The sequence below is a fragment of the Copidosoma floridanum genome, unplaced genomic scaffold (genome assembly GCF_036245765.1).
Source record: "Copidosoma floridanum isolate Cflo_tuat_1 unplaced genomic scaffold, Cflo_Japanese_pri ptg000013l, whole genome shotgun sequence".
Taxonomy (NCBI): domain Eukaryota; kingdom Metazoa; phylum Arthropoda; class Insecta; order Hymenoptera; family Encyrtidae; genus Copidosoma; species Copidosoma floridanum.
Window position 1 is genome coordinate 29,956,959 of NW_028321890.1, and position 19,920 is coordinate 29,976,878.

Below are 19,920 nucleotides of genomic sequence, written 5' to 3' on the forward strand. Positions count from 1 at the left end.
TAATGATGTACAATTGTGGCACTAGTACTTATTCTTCAATGAACTGTCACTGTTGGAAGGCCAGCTGGCACCGGGCAACGGGAAACTAATTATAGAACAAAGTCGCCGTGGGGTCATCGCTGTCGTCGTCGAGCAAGACTGTTTGGCTTTTTCATTTTCAAATCTTTCTTTTCCTCCTTCCCTCAACTCTTTAACGCGTTAACAATTTTTATACACTACGACCCACCAACCACGAAATGTTAATACTTTACTAATCTTTGAGATCATTCTCGAAACTCTAGGTGATGTTTATGGGACACAAATCGTCCGTTTTAACAACTGTGCTATCCCTTACTTTAAGCCTCGCTTTAAGCATAATTCATTTCTTGTACTTTTGTAGCCTATCGTATTTTTGTCTTTACAGTACTCTAAAAGGTTGTAATGTCAGCGAAATGATTGTCCATGCAAATGACTCTCGAATGCGTCTTTACTTTTAAAAGTTCTTATCCACGTCTATAGTTTTATGTGCCTCTATCATTTTAGTCATGTTTTAGTTTACCCTGATTTTATACCTTTTCGTAACTGCACTCAACTCCATTTAGTCTATATGACAATCGTATATTTATTTTTATGGTTTGAAAGACAATTGAAGCTCAGTCACTTTATTCACTACAACTCTATGTATGCATTTTTTAATGTTTATTCATTCTAAGTCCCTACCATTTTTTACTACATTCACGTATCTGGCTTCAATCTTAATATTTCTATCCAAAAAATTTTCCCTCACCTTCTCTTTCTTTGTATTTATTTTTCGTCAAGTATTGAAATGTGTTTTCAGTATATCTGCTTCTGTATCGTTATCTTTACATAATAAGAGTCTTTGTTTTAACTTTTCTGTTTTTGCCTTATTGTACCATTTTCTTTGTCGTTCTCTGTCTTTCTTCCAACGACTCACTATCTGCATCACATTTTATTAACTGTTTTCATACTTTTGTCTTTGTGTCTCTACTCGTATCTGTTCATCTTAGAATATTTCTTACTTTTTTATCTTTGTACTTACGCTTTGATCTCTTTATCGCCGTGACTTTGTCTTTCAGTCTTCATATTTCTTTTCATTTTGAAACTTTCGAGTGTCGATATGCTACGGCTGTATATTACTTTTCTCGTTTTTTACATGAAACGGGATGAAAAAAGAGAGCCAAAGGGTCACGAATAATTTCACGAGGACAAAATATATCAACGATGTTTTATGTTTTTTAAGATGGGGAAAAATAAAATAACACCTTTGCTCTTTATTCGCCAAAATCATGTCATTTTATAAATGATGTAAAATGTAGGATGACATAATTGCAAGGAACAAAAATTATTCAGCACTTTTTATACACATTTACTAGTATCACAAAAAATAAGTGAATAAATTCTTAATAAATCTGTGAAAAATGGGCTCCATGTAGTTGATCACTGTCCTCTTTGTTCACAAAGTAAAATCTTACTACCTTATACTGCATGTGGAAAAAAAAAAAAAAAAACGGGAAAATCGATTTGTTTGTGACTACACTGTACTTCTTGTCTCGACATCGTGTACACGAAAAGCTCAAGCCCTCTTGTCACGGTGTTCTCTCTACTCCGTCACGACCCTCATTCTGTAAACTAGGCGCGAGGGAATTCCGAGCTAAAAAGCGAGTGATTAATGATTTCTTGCTTTTCCTCGCTCTCGTTGTCCCCCCGCAAGCGGAGGGGCGTGTTTTTATTCGCCCTCGTGATGCCGCATTTGACATTGCTGTTCCAGCAAACGACGGACTTCCTGAAGTGATCCTAATTGATTTTGGATTGTCTGTCGCTTGTAAAAAAGCCTTACTTTCGGTCTGGCGTGTCTTTTCCCCTGTTTATTTGGGTAAACATACCCTAGGGGCGTTATGTTTGTATAGGTTGATGTATATGGAGATAACAAAAAATAAACTTGACCAAATCTCGAATAGTTACTTTATAAGTTGTTTTTCTCTCTTCTAATTCAGTAAATACGTCTAGTTTATAAAACTTATGACCACAGACTTAATACCTTTTTTTGGATAAAATATTGTTTGGATGAATGAATTGATTTGTCTATGAACCAAAAGCACAATGTACCAACAAGTTCAACTCTTTTGGTAATCCAACATTTTGGGCATCCGACATGCCAATTTTGTTTTCAAGAAATTGCCATAGTTTCGATAAAAAACAAAAAATTGCAGGGTCAGGTGTATTTTCAACGCAAAAACGTGCATGCATAACGAGATAGGAGGCGATAGGGGAAAAGGGACCCAAACGTATGTGCACCTCTCAGTCAATATACTAAGCTTCGTTACGTGCGAGTGACGAAGTTACCAGACCCCAAGTACATAATATACGCGTGGAGAGCAAAAACGCTTCTGAAAGGCGCCCGCCGATGCCAAGCAGGAGTAATATTTCAAAGAAAAGGCGAGGCAGCGGTGCCCCGGCCGCCGGCTGTGTTAGGAGTAATTTGAACAAACGCACGACAACGACTTATTTGTCAGAGGAAAGGGGGGGAGCTTGGTTGACACGTTGCCTTCCGCGCCAACCTCGAGCATGAGTGACACGCGCCGACGACTTTCGTGTGGGTTGTAGTACACGACTTTTTTTTTTTTTTTTTTTTCCAACTCGCGCTTTCTCGACAGCAGCTGCCAAGCAAGAGGATAAAAACGAAAACGGCGAGAAGGAGAGAAAGAGCAGGGAAACGTTGTAGATGATCAAAGTGACAGAGTCTTTGCTCAAACACGCCCGTGATTGGTTTTAATCGCCTATTACGATCTTTTTTTTTATTTTTTTTTTTTATCAGTTTGCGTATAGTGTACACGCAGTGTGCCAGTCAATGTTTAATTGGATTAAACGAGCTTGCTTAAGCATCCGAAACAAGTTTATTACGGTAGCTAATGATGGGTTTTTTTTTTTTTTTTTTTTCAATAACTGGTTTTCTGCTTAAATCGTGAGTACACACTTTTTGTTTCTAATTATTGCTTCGATGCATTTTGGTGACTTGAAATTTCTGCGGATTAAGTTGAAACTGCGCCATTTCACATTTCATTGATTATAAAAAAAACATGGTATAAAAACTTAAATCCCAACTCTAAATGAAACAAGAAAATAGAAACAACTGAAAGAAGAAGAATAAGATTCTTTGAGGATAAGCCAAATGATAAAAACAAATTTACTCCTCTGATTTGCCTCAGAGTACACTTGCAGTAAAATAAAAAGCTCACAGAGACTGCAAATCCGTAAAAAGAGTTACAAAGGACTCACAAACACCCTGAAAAAAGGAAAAAAAATTCCGCACATCCCGATTCTACTTCCGCTTCAGGCGCCAAGGTATACGCTTCTCTCTCTCTCTGGAAGCTCTGACCGAGAGTTTACATACACTTGCACGCGCGTACACGCTCGCGAATCGTCGTGTTTGCGAAGAGCAAACCCCGCTAATTAAAATCCCGCGGTCCTTCCTCGGATCCCGGTAATCAACGAATGCCTCCAGGCGCCGAGGATGGCCAGCGCCCGGCGCGTACAACCCACACGTGAGAGAAAAGACCCCCCCCCACCCCCACCGATGCCTTCCTTTCCGTCGTATCGCCATCCGGAGAGGCTCAAACATTCGCCGCAATCAGTGGTCCAACGTTTACTCAACGCGCCAGAGAGCTAGCTCTATTTTTATTCCTCACTTTCTCGCTCTCTATCTATCCATCTCTCTGCGAGCTTCCACTCTTTACCTTCCTCCCCCACCTTCGCCCCGCATCTCCGACTGACTCTCGATCCTTTCGATCTCCATCCCTACCCTTCGGGCGCCTCCTCTTTCTACTTTTCCGACTCCCATGCACGCACCGTCAGAGTTTGAAAGTTTTACTCTGTTGCCTTCTTTTTTCTATATCTTCCATTGGGAGGAAAAGAAAAGCTGACTTTCGCGTGATTCAAAAACTCGGCTGTATCCTCCGCACGCTGGCATCGGCAATAGTTAAGCCATACCCCACTATTAATTTTCCAACCGCACGTTTCCACACCAGCTCCTGAAATAAGCCCGCCAACTGGGTCATAAAAAATGTCACCCGTCACCCAGCCCTGTCCATAAACTCTCCTATGAGCTTGCAAGCACACGCGCGCACATACTGTGCATGGTATCTTAGGCGCGTGCCACATGTGGGCGCACTCGAGGAACCCATGCGCAACGTAGCGATGATCCTCTCCGGTTAACGGAGGAATCGTCTCGTGCTATAAATAATACCGGGTGATGGGTCGCGTAAGCGCCCGGCGATGATGTACGGCTTGTAAGGCTCGTCCATCGCGCGGTTGTAAAGCTTGTTGCGCGGGGAGGGCGGAGGGAACTCGCGCGACAGTGTTGCTTATTGCCTCCGGAAACACACTGTTTCACTTTTCTTGGTTCAACGAAATATTTATCATACCTCCTCGGCTTTTATCGCCGCATTGTTGTATCGTTCTCGAGCCAAGCAATACACACGCTTGTTTGGCCCCCCTTCGACGACCGCTGGGTTGACAAACATGAAAGCCCACATCCATCGGGATAAACACTGTCGCTGCTGATCCCCCCAACGATGTTTTCACAAGCCGGGCCGTATATACGCACGCGATCGCCGAAATAGACAGCCGGCTCGCTTGTGTGTATACATACGTGCACGTATATGTACATCATCTGTAATGTAAACGGGGGCGCGTTGGATTTATCAGCTCTTAAAACGGCCCCGGAATCGTAAAAAGTGCCGGGACTGTAAACCGGAGGGACAGAGAGACTTTGTCAACGCGGCTGTCAAGCGCCCGTCAACGCTACACACACGCGCTCCTCGTTGCTGCGCGCCGCGGTTATTTTAAATTTAACGACGTCTTGTTTGTAGGCGGCTAGACGGTGCTCCACGTAAAGGGGCTGTACGACAAACGCGTGGATGTACACAGTGGAGCAAAGTTGCCGCGACGATCCATCATTTTCGGATTTTCGCGAGCTTGTATCGGGGCTACGGCTGGATTTTAATACCTTTTAGCGCGCCCATCCGTTTTACGGAGCTCTCGCGGAGCGATTTAATTGGAACTGCGAATCTCCGGGAACTCTTGCACTGATTGCCGCTTTATGGCTGTTACGTGATGCATTTTGTGGTTGATCAAGTGTATGAAATAAACATGCGTTAGCAAAGTTTTTAATTGTTATCGGCGTCACATTGAAAAACCATTAATAATAATTTTGAAAAAATCATCTCAACCGTAAGCTTATCCCATCCGATTGAACGTGTTTCTAGTACGGTAAGTTCAAACTAAAATAACTTGATTGTACTTGACAAAGAGAGAGAGAGAGAGGAAGAGACAAATGATTAATCGATAAGACTATATAAACCATGTACCCCGTGCTGCTCTGCGCGGGAGCTACTCCTGCCCACGGGCTCCACTTGCTCATAATTTCAGGCTCCACCGGGAGATAATTAGCCCACGAGAGTAGCTGCTCCCTGCTTCCCTCGATGCTGCTGCACTAAGTACCTCGAGTAGCGGTGCCTAATAGCAGGGCATAGGCAAACGGAGATGGTAGCCCAGAAGTATATAGGCTCACGTATATATATATATATATATATATATATATATATATATATATATATATATATATATATAACCTCCGCGCGAGACGCGATCGGCTTATTCCGGGCCGCTGGTAACAATAATGCGATCAAGCCTTTTGGCACGTCATACCACGCCACACTGCGACGCACGCCTTACAGCCTTTGAATCTCGACGAGCTTTGACTACGTGTGTCTCTAGAGCTTGCGTTCTGCCTGTCGGCAGCTGAAATTTCAATTGGACGTTACGCTTTCGGGCCAAGCCGCTGTGCTAGATTCTTTATTTATAAGTTGCACGGCTGTTTTTACAAGGCGAAACCAAGTGAAATTTCCCTGACAAATTACCCGTGTTTACAAAACATTTTTTTCATTGTCCGTTGGATGGCGCATGAATGTTAAATTCTCCAAACGAAAGTTGTGTCAATAAAAGTAGAAATCATCAAACGCATGTCAGAAGAGAGGGATGGGGTAAAGCAAACTTGTCGCCCACGGGAAGACAAATCGGTTAATCGTTTCCTTTCGGTCCCTTAATTAATCGGCGATCCGTCAACTCGTGTCCTTGCCCCCTTTCACGGTGCGTCAAAGGTAATAGTCCGAGTGAGGGCAAACACGAGCGAATACGTATACCATAAACACAAGTACACGCTGGGGGCTGACCGAAAGGGGTGCGGCCAACGACAGCCATGACATTATTAAAATCCCGGGACCCCCGGCTTTATCATTTTCCGGTATCACCCTGTTGACACGCGCGCTCCCCCTCCCGAGCGCCGCGTTTAATAACTGCTCGACAAACAGTGGGCGCTTTTTTTTCCATGCCCATGCGTAGCCCCTTGCTCGAATGGCTTCTTGATCGAGGCCTCGGATTAAAGGATTCAGCGGTGGGCTTTTATCGCGATGGTGTGCTTTGATGACCGGGAAATTTACGCCGTTCATAGGTACTACTGGGGGTAATATATAAGTCTTTTTTTGTAGACAAGCAGTAAAATTAACACATTTTTTACATGTTTGAGTGAATTTTTGTGAAAAGTTGTAGGATTAGTAATTGACGAACTGATGCGACTTGCATTTTTCGTAAGACTTGATTTGTTGCTTTTTTGTATTTTTATTGGATCCTAAATTGTTAGGAAGTACACTAAAGTAAGAACATTTATGATACCAAATGTTTATCAACAATCGTAATGATGTGTCTTTAAAATTTATTGATTCGTTTGTTTTCTCGCTTTGATTCCCTCGCTTGAACAAAGAATAAGAAAAAATCTCATTGCAAGATGTACATGTTGTCTTTGTTGTCTTTCTGACTATAGGTATTACTTTGTGTGTAGGTCCTTACACAGCTGATTCAATTGTTCTAACGGAACTCCTGTTTCTCATATTTTTCTTGTGCACTATTTTCTTTGAATTGATCAATATAATTGAGAGTGGACATTTTTTACTGACATTAAAAATCTATCTTCAATCTACTCATTGATAAACAAAATTTATTGTCAAGATCGCAATATTTTATGTTAAGAGTATATACATTTTTCACTTGGCCACAAATACGTTTTTTATTGTCTCTGTGTGTAAGTTAAAAATTAAAGCTTTAATGTTTGAAGTTATTCTAATGCACTGATTCGTCTTATAAAAATAACTAAAAAACTCGAGTTTTAGTGCCAATCAATTAAAAGTTTATTTGCAACGTAACTACACAAATTTGGTGTGTAACAAATCATCAAAACAGTCATTTGTTTATGTTCCCGATAAAGTCAATAACTTTGTTTGGATCACAATATAAAATTAAGGTACAGCCATTTAGTGTTAAAAAATATGAAAGCTAAAGAATAATAAAAAATAACCAATAATAATAATAATAATCAAGATCTCAAACCATTAAATGAACCATCAAAAGTTCGTTTCACGGGACATGGGATTAATAATATCAGAAGTGCAAGTCGGTTCCATCGACAACCAAGAAAACATCGAATATTACAGTAGGGCATTGGCTCGGTGTATACAGAGGTTAACGAGCGAATGATGCTTACGTCAAGCGCAAGTGCGATATGAGACAGCCTTTCTGGAAACGAGAAGACGAATGATCACGCTCCAAGACGATTTTGTCATTAGTGGGTTGGCGAAAACTTGGTTTTCGTATGTTGACGTGTGATTCATCAAACACATGGATAGTGGGGATTTTTCGTCGACCACAAATGGCACATAATGGCAACTTATTACTTACCCATTCAATCGACAACAAAGCGTTTCTTTTACAATCTCTGTGACCTTCTTTCGCACTTACTTAAAAATAATTAACCAAATGAACATCGGGTCTCAACCCTCAACATCCCAACATTGTCGATTATCCGTAAAGCGCTTTCGTCACAGTCGACGAACAAAAACAGAATCCACGCCCGGGCAAGCCCACCTTTCCTCAAACACTATCAAGGATCCCCTGTCGATTCAAAGTCGGTATAGACTCGTGACACGCAGTGACGGCCCTGACTAAACGCTCCAATTGTCCGGCCCAACGTTAAAAGCACAGGGCATATTGTGTGTGTAGACAGGGAAAGAGCAGAGGAACAACGCGCCGCCCCCGCATTTAGGTAGCCGGAAAGAGAAAATGAAAAGACAGACATTAGGCGACGCTGCGAAGGGGACGGCCTTGCGCACGTGCGACAGACCAGAGCGTTAATCGCCGACAGACGCGTGTCAAGTTTAACGCTTCGGCCACCGTGACTGCCAAGCTACTCCCACGCGTCGTTAATTATTATTGGCGAGTACGCGTGGGTGTACATAATACGCACCTTTGGAAGCCCTAAAGTGTTTCGTGTTTGTTTTGTTATTTTCCATTGTTATATTGGACACACGAGCGTTTAATGTGCCAGATCGCTTGGTCGATTTTTCTCGGTTTGCTGTGTATGTACAACCCACACGATGAATGTGACAATGCCAACTCAAACGTCATGGGTGCTTTTTCAATTGTATTTTCTATACTGTACATGGTTATGGTTACTTTTTGCTTTTTCCTCGCAATGATTGTCTATCAAATTATACAGATACCAAAATACCAATGCCCAATTTGTAAAAAATCCTACGGATCGCCGGAGACTCTTAAATTGCTCAGGGAATATAAATAAACTGTCGGATGGGTATGCCTAAAAAAAAAAAAAAAAAAAAAAACATCAAACAATTATTTAGCCATTCCTGACTAGTTGGCGAATCAGTGTAAAAAAATGGTAAACCCGATACTGCCAAGTGAAGACTTCCCCTGCAAGTTTCGTGCAAACAAAACCCCGCAGCAGCAGCGCGAGTCTAGCGAGAAAAACGCGTGCCGCGGGTTTGGCTCGCCGCTGCGGTTGACGTCGATTAATCACACCCACGAGGAGAGCACCAGCCAACATTCGGTATAATACACGTACACACCAGAGCCCAGGGCGCATAGCCGCCGGCAACAACGCAGCGCTGACTTGCAACAACGCCAACAGTCGTCGTCGTCGCCTGCAGCACGCGCGCCTATCATATTAGCAAAGGAGGTAAGAGGGGACGGGGTAATTGAAAGATATCCGCCCGGAAAGCCCTTTCAATTTTTTTTTCCCCCACCGCGCCGGCTCGCTCTTTTTCCTCCACTTTTTCTGTAATGTCACTCCGTGCCGGCTGCGACGAACGACCGAGCGCTGACTTGCACGCGACTTCTTAACGGCCGGTTACGCCGCTCCTACACGTATATATAGCTTCCCGAAGAGCTCCGCGAGGAGTAGAAGGACGAGGCTAAATTACGGCTGTCACGAGGCGACACTCCAGCCTGTCCCCCCGCAAATGCTCAGCCAGTCGTATATATGTGTACGAGGATCAAGCGACTGGCGACACGCGAACCTTCCCCCCCTATCTTTACGCGCCGTGTACTGTATATTTAAGGGCAGAGTGTGAGAGAGGAAAAATGGAGAGAAAAAAAAAAGGAGCGATGATCGTACCTATACGTACATTACTCGTTGCGTGCGCGCCGAGTATCCCGTACAACCGTTCTCTGTCGCGTTCCTCCAAAGTGCCGTGTAATTGCGCGCTGGTCGGCTTGATGTTAAAAATTGCTCCTTCCTCCGTCCCTTCCCTGTTTCGTTCGTTCCACGGGTCTGTTATTAATTTGCCTTCGCGCCCCGGGAATTTCTTTTGTCGCTCCTTTTCGGCGCGTTAGAAATGCCGAGCTTGCGGTCCATTAAGCCCCTGTCGTGTGCGCGTGTGTACGATGTTTTATCGTCGAGGAGTGCTTGTAAATTAAGGGCTTTTTCCTCGCTTTGATTGTCAAGGATAAATACGCTATTTGTGCACTTACTTAGAAATTTTAGGTGATTGTAGGGTATTTTTTTTTTACTATTACACAAGCTTTGCATCCGATAACTCGTCAAGTAGAACAAAAAATAACAGTGTAAGCCTCGCATGCGTACGAAAAGCTCGTTGCATCGAGTGGGTGTGTTTTTTCGTGCGCGGGTGCCAGCAGCAACAAAGTAGAAGAAGAAGAAGAAGAAGCGGTGAGGTGATCATAAATAATGTAGGCCTCGTGCACGGGTAAGTGGATTTAATAATAGCGACCATTTTCGGGCGATGGGGTCACTATAAAGCCCCGCGAGCTCACTCGCTATACACGCAGCTGGGCAATGTACACTTGTGCGCGGTTTGCGTTGGCCCGATCGCCGTGACGGGAGTCGTGCTCCTTGTGCCCGTCCCTCCGTCGTATACTCGCACACATGTGCGTACAAACGCGCGCGCGTCGTTGGAAAAACATTCCGCGCGTCGATTTACTTTCGGGAATTCTCGCGTAAACGTTGACGTATTTAAGGGAGGCTGTAAACCATCTATTTCGGTTGCCCTGCTACTGCAGCCGCGGGCTCTACGCGACGACGACGCCGGACGCGCTCGAGAGAGCTTTGCTCGTTGTTTCGAGCTTCCTCTCTTTTGCCGTTGTTTCAAAGTTTTTGTCCCAATAGCTATAAAGTATTTTGTACACGTAAAAATCACAATTTTAAGAAAAAAAGAGACATCTTGTCTTCTCTAAGGATAACAAAAAGGACATCGATCGTGGGTCTACGTAAATTCAAAACATTTTCCAAATTTGGCTGCTTCGGTAGGTATGATTGTAAGAAAATGTCAACCGATAAAAGGTTTCGGGCACCGCAACCCTTCAACAATCATTGTAAGCCTATACCAATAGACCGGGCTTTTTTTGGCTCGTCCGAGACAACCTCAACAATTGCCGGCATCAAACGACAACGGCGTAAGGTAAAAAAAAAGGATGAGCTGGTAAAGAAAAGTCTCATCCGGCACACAGCGTATCACCGCGCGCTCTTGTATGTACACCCCAAGCCGGGGCGTCATCTCTCCTATCGGACCGGCTATCGCTGGCTGCCGGCTTCGCTGACGTTAGATATTCGCCAGGGCGCTGGCCTAGCCCTCCGTATACCTATACGCCGTGCCACGACAAGGAGTTATGATATCGGCACCGATCGCCCCGCCAAGTGAAAACACGCCTGGCGTGAGTAATATACAGCCATTCGCTCTCTCTTGCTTATAAAAGACGAGGAGGACGAGGGTGGTTGGGGAGGGGGGGGGGAATGATCCGTGAGATAATATCGTCTCCTGGGGTCCCCCTCACCTTTTGGTCAACCGAGTTGAGGAGATTGCGGGAAGAGAGAGTAACTGGAGAAAGACGGAGAGGAGACACACCGAGCCCGGGGAAGAGGGGACGGGAACAAAGACAACGGGCCCGTGAAGAATGGCCCTGGCTCGCAAAATAAACGTCGCCGGAGCTTCCGATGATCGCGCTGCTGCTTCCGAGTAGTGGCCCTCTAAGAGATAACGGAGGAAATGGCAAGTAAAAAATTTCTGTCAACATTTTTTTCTCATAGAAAATGAAAAGAGAAAGGAAAATTTCTTTTTCCATACGTCCGATGGAAAAGGTCCCCCGGGAGAAATACCCAACGGATTGAGAGGTTGTCAGCGACGCGCGGTCGTAAATAAGTCACGGACGATTATCTGGGGTGTATCGATTTTTCCAAAGAGAAATGATTTGTTTGTCCTTTTTTTTTTCTCCCTACACTATCGAAGCGTGTGTATACTATGCAGGTACCGCTATTCCGTGACAACATGTCGATTGTCCAGTGAATAATGATAAGCCGCGAGTGTGTGTAAGTCGACCGAGCATTTTTGAGATGCATATCGATAACCGCAGCGTTCGAGTGGTTTCTTTGTTGGGATGTGATTTAATAATGTTTAGAGATACGTGTTGGGTGCTCTGTGATAAAAAAAACACTGCACTTTGGATTCAAACTCTTTGTTTTTAATTTTTAATTTTTTTTTTTTTTTCCCATGCGAAAAAATAACATTGGACCTTTCGCAATGCTACCAGTATTTGTCGAAAAGATTCGGATCGCCCGTAAAATTAATTAAAAAGAGTAGGAGGTGGATATTGATTTGCTCGAGGAGCTGGGATTTTAGGGAGTGAGGTATAGACTCGTGACTAAAATTAAGCCATATTTACGTAACCCCAAAGATGCGGCCGCGCGATTCCGTGTGCCCGTACAGTGGCCAATTTATAAACACACGAAACGCGCTAGCTCGGCTAAGTACTTGCTCTATCAACGGATCATCACTTGCAGCACAGTAGTAGTAACATTTTATGAGCCCATTGCATAAGCATGTTGCTGCAAGTATGAGGAAACTGTAGCAGATCTCGTGAGAAAATTAATTGTAATAACATCACACCCTTCTAACATTTGTACCGGTTATACTAGGACAGCTATTCTTTTATACTATAATACACAGTTGGAGGATTCAATTTATTCTGCAACATAAATACAGTGAGTATTTCCACAGAATTTCCTTTTCACTCGCTATCCAACGAAACGAAATTCCTGTCTTGGATGTACGTATACTTACAAAAACAAAACAAGAATTAAATAAAATTAAGAAAAAATTGCGGGGAGGAAAAAATTGATTTCAATATCGAAGCAGAGAGAGAACACTGCCCCTTAAAGCCTACTGTGGCTGCGTGTCCATTACGGAGCTACTCTCTCGAGCTGCAGTAGACACCGGTGATTTTGCGCGACCATCGAGAGACAGACGAGCAGAAAGAGAGTAAGTAGGGAGAGGAAAAAAAAAAAAATATAAAAAAGAAACAGAGATCTAACTGAGAATCTCATCTCGAGCTGAATGCGCGCGCGCGCGTGTGTGTGTGCATGTGAAAAGGTAATAAGAGCCGCGCGGTGCATTATGCGAGATATAATAGAGAATAATCGAGTCGCCCGATCGGAAGGAATGAGAATCGATTTGTGACTCTGCAAGTTGGACGTGCAGTGTAGTTGTCATTGTCATCGTCGTTGTACAGCAAACGACCGAGGAAGTTGCTCGAGCCGTACCAATTACACCCTAAATTTATACGCGAATGCCACTTTACTCTATACGTATATTAATTTGCTGTAAAATACTGGATTCGTATATTACTTTGATGACCTCGCGGTGAATTTCAAGCGATGGACTTATTCACCCTTGCTTATACCGCCACTATGTTACTGTACGACATAGCTCCTCCGATCGATCGATTAGGCAGACATCGGCGCGTAACTGTAAACACTCATGAATCCAGGCCCAATCTTAACGGTGAATCTGCGATGTGTCTATCGATCTCCTCCGAGCGACGCTCGGGTACACGCCTGTAAGTACATCAGCGACAAGTCGTTGTCCGAGTCTACAACAGATCTGTACCACTGGAAATGAAAAGCGTCCAGAGCGTATATACATATATATATATATACACACGCTCGACCAATTACTCGAGAGGACAAACAACAGCTGTGTGTTACAACCACACACAGGTACAATCTGATGTGTCCATCCATGAGGAGTAGGGGGAGGGGGGATGTAACGATCGGTATGGGCCGTGATTCCCCGGGACCGGTAGGCTGTTATTACGCGGGCCGTACGCGACCCGGTAGCCGAGCCGCTGATAATTACCGCGTGTACACGCGGTAGTGGCATTAGGTGCTCGCGTGTGCTTTTTCGGACCGCCAGGATGATTATTACATCGCCGGGAGTATGGGGCTTGCGCGTAAGAGAGGTGGTACTCTCGGGGAAGTGGGATTGCTCGGATACGAAGTTCACGGGCGTAATTCGGGATGTGGTGCCGAATGCGGTGTGTGATTGCGGGATGGTGATTGGGGGTTTTGGGGCCCTCTCCACGAGCTGATGGTGCGTAAATGCAAATTGGGCTTTCGGGGAAAGGAGCTCGGGATTATTGAAAATTGCTCGCTACCAGGGCAAAAAGGGGAGGAGGGGGAGTCTGTGTTAAATTGATTTGAGGCAAAATTCTTGCCATCTAGAAAGGGGTTTGTCAATCAAAGATGCGAGATTGTTGTACAACCGGTGCCTTTGTATTTAACATTAGACAATGACACTCTCACATGGACAAGTAGGCACTAGGCACTCGGTTTTTCATCTCCCTTGGGTTCTGCTTCTAGAAATTCCTTCAGTCCTCGCATTTCATCGAGTTTCAAGGAGTCGTAATTTTTCAACTCGTACACCCTTTCCAAAGCTTCACTTTTCATGCCTGTGAAACAAAATTTAAAAAGTGATGATAATTTTAAAACAAAACAACGCCTCTTTGGAAATTCGTTAGCATACTTTTCAAACGTGCGATTTTAAAGTTGGCCAGATCATTCCGTTCGACCCCGGCTGTGATTTTTGTCGCCTCTGCAACCACGGGCTGTTGGATCAATTCACTGGCTAATGGTACGAAAATCGAATTAATTCGACTATTTCTGAATCACCGAGTACCAACCGTACAAGCGCCAGACCTTTTTCTCTTATTAACTTGGTATCTTCAGGTACAACGACAGGACTGTCGAACAGAGACGCCGATTTCCAAGAGGGATTCTTTTGTTTCACACTTTTCTCACTTTTCTCAGGCGAGACCGGTAATTTTGAAGAATCTAAAGTCAAATGGAAGTAAATAATTCAACCATCTTCTGAAATTCATTTCAGACTCGCCAGATAAAACCATGGATTATGAATTCTCGAAAAACTAGGTATTTGCGATCGCCGTCATCAAAGATTCGACTTAAAAAAAAAGAAATGTCAACGTAACCTGGACCGCTATCTATCGACTTAATCTTCCCTGGGAGCAACACCGGCTCTCCTGTACAGCTCAGAATCGAAGGAGACGTGTCGAATTTTTGGCTTCGGCACGAGCCACCTCTCCAAGCCCTCCTGGCTCCAGGAGTGTATATCCTCGTGGACCTTCACCATGTCACTGACAAAAGTATATCCAGATGCGTGATCGCCCATCACGGCCCCATAGGTCGAAAAGTCAGACTTGTGGAGGTGCCAGGGGTCCCCCGAGGGACCCAAGGGTTTCACGCCCACGGCGTCCGAGTGGTCCACGGAAGGCTCCGGCCTGATGAATATCGACTCGACTTCATGCAATCTCGGGGATACCACGTGGATCCCAGGACCTTCCTTCACCTCGAGCTGCCTCGAGCTACCGACCGCTCCTTTCCAAGCCGCCGCCTCGTCCACTTCGAGCTGCTCTACCTGCATGTCCTTTGCGTCGCCTAGAGCATCCGGTTTTTCGCTGGCGAAACTCCCAGCTCCCCGGGGTCTCCTTATGTACGGCTCGTCGAGCTCCTCGTACTTCCTGGTCACGAGGGCCAGGTGCAGCTTAGCCGCTTTCGGTGACGAATCAAGGGCTGGAGTCGACTCGCCATCGCCGCTGGACTGCGGTAGCGCGACTTTGGTGCTCCCGTTGTCGGTCGCCGGGCCGAGGTGCTGCTTCATCCTGACGCCCCACTTGTTGCGGAGGACTTGGGTCGCGTCGTCAAAGAGGATCGCGTTTATGGACAAGTCGGTCTGCTTGTTGTCCCCTGCCACTTGCATCGCGGGCTTTATGTCCTTCTTGTCTTTCTTCTTCTTCTCCTCCTCCTCCACCTTGTTCTTGTTGCTCGTTTCCGGCATGTTGGGCTCTCGAATCGGGGGCTTTGGATTTTTCGCGTCCGAAAAGTGTCTCACAGGACAGTAGGCGATGTGGCCCCTTTCCTGGCATTCTGGGCGGGATAAGGTCAAGGGTGTCAGTTTCGGTTGATTTGAGGCTTGCGCCACGTGGTTTGATGGGATCGTGACTCTAACTTTCGAGAATTCATAGTCTACGTTGGTCATTCATTACCATCAAATTCAAGATGGTTGGGAAAAAAAGTAAGTACTTGAAAATCAAGGTTGGCTTACTTGGCTGGTGTAAATTGCTTTTCAGTTGAGCGAGCAGACCTGCTCCGTTTGATTCTTTCTCGTGTTTAGCGAGTTGCGCGCAAGCTGATAAATCAATTTTGAAAACGGGTTACTTCGAGGCGATTGAATTTTTTATGAAAAAATTGGAACTAACCTGTCGACAGTTTACGAAGACTCATGTTTTGTTGAAATACTAAGGTCAATAGAAATTTGTCAGTAGACTTACAACTACTTTCGATTGATTTCGTTCAAAAACTTTTGTGTTTAAAAGATGATGGAGCAAACAGTCGGCTCGTGTAAAATTGTTTGTAAAAAAAGTTAACTACTATTTGAAGGTTAATGTTACTTTGATCTTCAGATTTTTTTTGTTGTTGTACGTGTGGTACCGTGCAAAAATAGAAACTGTATTTTAGGTGTGCATTACAAAATAGGCGATGTTGAGATAACACACTTTCAAAGTATCAAGTGAGAAGAGCAATTTATTGAAATTTTTCAAACAAAGCTGCTAATTGGTTTTTTTTTTTTTTTTTTTTTTTAGACAATTCAAAATAAACCGTCGTGATTCCACACTTTCTCTGACATCACGCAGATCACCGAAATTCAGGAGCGTTTATTTTCTGTACCATCTCTATGACCAGATTTCAACATTTCCTCAGTCGTATTTGATTGTATGGGTATCATTTCGGGCTCCAAGTGTCTTGAGTCTATTTCTTGCGCAACGTCTTGTTTGTTATCTGCGATGTTCCAAAATCGAGTTAGACCGAGAGGAGGAAAAAAGACGATTTCCCTCGCAAAGTAGGGCTCAGTGTCTTACCGTTCTTTTTCAGACGCAATTTGTTTTTCAAATAGTCCCACATAGTCTCGGTTTTCTCCGAATGGGCGATTAAGAATCCTAGATAACGAGGAGCAAATCAACAAACATCATAAGTCGTAAATTGATTGGTTGGATGGGTTAATAAAGTATAAATTGGTACTCGTACTTTGAAAAGTTTTTTGCGTCTGAGAGCCTGAATCGCATCCACATTTCGAGTAAATCAAGCACCTTCCTGCGTTGCCCAGAGCAAACATGACTGCACTTGAAATTTTTTACAAAAGGTTATAATTCAACCAGGTCAACAGACCACGGATTTTGGGTAAAACGAATAAGGAACGTCACGTTACTTCAAATTCATTTGTTTTCACGATAAAAAAATGTGAGTTTAATAATGGAAAGAAATTAAAAAATAAAGAAATTTTTAGGTGCTTATCGAACAAAAAAAAAGATACGTAAAAAGAGTAAATTTAAAAAATTGGTAATGTCAAAATAAAATTGGCAACTGAAACATGAGTTGAAAAATCGTATCTCTTGTCCAACCAAATGGCGCAAAATTATCTGGCAATAAAACCCAATGATCACGACCATTAGGCCAAGCGTCCAAAATCGCTCAGCTCTAGTGTCGGGGCACATCCATTCGAGCCACGTATACCCCGTATTATCCTCTCTCCGAGCGTCCCAGCGATAACCGTTAATAAAACTTTAAAAGCCATTGTCGCGAGGAGGCGCGCATCCCCGCGCTTGACATTAAAAATCGCGCACGTGCCCTTTACGCGCGACCCGATGCAATTTTAAAGAGGCCATTCGATCCGAGCGCCGATCCCCAGTGCGCGCAGTGACACATGTCCCCGATGCTGGAACCACAGGGCGCCCTGAATACCAATGCCGTTCCACACTCGCGCGAGCCGACAAATGTGAAGGGATTTTTTTTTCTTTCCTTTTCCTCTTTGAGCGCCGGGGATAAATGTTTATGTGCGCCGACGCGTTATACGCTGACGAGGTACATATTTCCGAGGGCTACGTGTCTGTTTGGCACACCCGCACGGAGGACTTTCCGAGACGGGAGGAGAATTATGCATGTGGCCCTCCAAGCCCCCTATGACCTCGCGGAAGGACTTCCATATGTTTACTCGAGTACCGATGCTTGTTGGTGGATGGGACTTTGATCAAGCAGAGGGTAAATTTTTTTTACTATTTCCGAGTTATTTTTTCTTCCGTTTGAATAACAGTCCTCGATTAGGATCGAGATGTGAAGTTTTTATCCCCATGTAAGAAAAAATATACATTTGCTCTTAAATCTGCGTCGAGTATCATAAATTCCTCACATATATTCAGTACGATGTCAAAGTGTCACTAGGATTACGTTTTATTGACAGATTTTTTTTTATTCTCTCGACTGAGACACTCGTGATGACAATCAACAAGGCAAATGACTATTCCAGAAGAATCTCAATAATCTAGAATTTGAAGAAAAAATCTTACGGAGCGTCAGCCATCACGGTATAACAAGATCTAATTTCGAGTGGTTGATGAAACAGCCCCTACGAAAATTGGTACGTGCGACCGATAGAAGCGAACGCAAGGGCACGTGTCTCCTCGAGACCGGGGCAGGATGGGACATTAAGTCATAAATTCGAGGTCCCCAGTGGCAAATAGCGCGTGCTTCTGTTGCTCTGTTTGCCTTAGCTCGGTACAACGTATACACCACTTGTACAAATTGCCTATGACAAAGTTATCACCCTCGACCCCGAGCGTAACATATTTTATTCCCGTCTTCCCGACCTCTTCCCACCATTTTTTCTGGATTTCGTATATAAATGTTTTGGACCACGCGCACAACACATTAAACCCTAGATCCATAGGTTTCGTTTTTTTTTTTTTTTTTTTTTTTTTTTTTTTTTTTTTTTTTTTTTTTTTTTTATGTCATACAGTTTCAAAATTCCTGCAAACTTTGACCAGTAAACAGAAAAACATAAAAGAGTTTTTATTTAATTGAAAGTTGATGATTTTTATTTTTTAATAACATGAGTCATCTATGGCCAGTAAAAAACAAAAAAAAAAAAAGCAATTCACGATGGTGTCGCCAATAGATTTTCCACTTCAGCCCCAAAGGTTCACCTGCGCGTATCCGGTCCCTCGTCGTCGTTTGAGACATCGCTCCCCGGAGACTCGCCACATTACGTGAGTTTCATTTTCCACCTTCGCTCGTCCCTACATAAAGACAACATCCCCCGCCCGCGGGTCACGTACGAGGCAAAAGTCGACCCGCATCGTGTCATGCGATTTGTCGCGAGAGACTCCACTTTGCCCCGTGTACCGTTTGCCCTCTGCACCCACCTCCGTAATAACAATGACCATAGTAATAACACACCAGTAGGAATGCCCCCCCCCCGCCTCCCCCTTTTCGTACGTGCAGCATAACAAGTGGCGCATGAACGCGTACACCCTTGTGTTTTCATACGTATACGACTTGACACACAGAGATTTGTGGCCTTTTGACAAATTATTGTTATCATTGGCCGTTACCGTTACTATGGGGAGAGAATTAAGTCTGTAATAAGCGTGCTCTCTCTAACAACTGTAGTGGGTATAAACCTTATTGTAAGAAATGTGGAGTCTTCATGCCCAACGAGATATTATTACTCCCATCTCTCTATTGCGGAGCTTTGCCATTGCGGGGAGTGATTTATGAATGCGTGCACACGAGCAGTTGTTGCTATTGTTGATGTTTTAACTTGACTGGCAAAATGGGCCGTTTAAAGTTATCCGCGTCAAATGTGCAGCAACTTCTCGCTCCTATGTACATAATTTACATCCTAATTTATCCGATTGCACTTGCGCGAGGATTCGCCAAAAATAAGCTATTGAATGAATTTTAGATATTTTCAACTAGAGATTCAGTTTCTTGTGCCCTTTGAAATTTGTCTGAAAAATCTTTAATAAGACTCTCAAACTAAACGAATATGGCAATCAAATCTTTTTTAGTACAAGATGTTATCTGTATGCCAAATTTCATTCTGTCTGAAGTGTACAATGATGAACCAAAAAAATAACCTTGACGTTTTGTAGGTAGAATTATAAAAAAAAAATAATAATAATAATACTCCTAGAACTAAAAAACTTTCATTATTTTGCTATAGATGTTTATTGGCTGTGTTTAATTGTTAATTACAAGCATACGGGCGTAAAAAAAACCCTTTCAAGTACCTCGATGTCGTACATACCACATGAATAGATTTAGAGATTTGAAAAACTCAGTTACTATAGTATAGATTACAAGCTCTTACTTGTACC

The 19,920-nt window shown here is 43.7% G+C and overlaps 1 protein-coding gene across 1 annotated transcript; it reads right to left on the reverse strand.

Moving 5' to 3' along the window:
- Positions 1-16,412: 16,412 nt before the first annotated feature.
- LOC149375002 (uncharacterized) lies at positions 16,413-16,880 on the reverse strand. Its single transcript, XM_089590800.1, has 3 exons — positions 16,793-16,880; positions 16,627-16,704; positions 16,413-16,546 (listed from the first exon to the last, which is right to left on the reverse strand). Exons 1-3 carry the CDS (start codon positions 16,878-16,880, stop codon positions 16,413-16,415), a joined length of 300 nt encoding a protein of 99 aa, XP_089446926.1.
- Between the last annotated feature and the right edge of the window lie 3,040 nt (positions 16,881-19,920).

Coding starts and splice junctions, on each gene's coding strand:
- LOC149375002 (XM_089590800.1), bottom strand. CDS start 16,880: ATGTTTGCTCTGGGCAACGCAGGAAGGTGCTTGATTTACTCGAAATGT. Junction 16,705..16,792: donor GACGCAAAAAACTTTTCAAA/GTACGAGTACCA, acceptor CTCGTTATCTAG/GATTCTTAATCGCCCATTCG. Junction 16,547..16,626: donor ATTGCGTCTGAAAAAGAACG/GTAAGACACTGA, acceptor GGAACATCGCAG/ATAACAAACAAGACGTTGCG.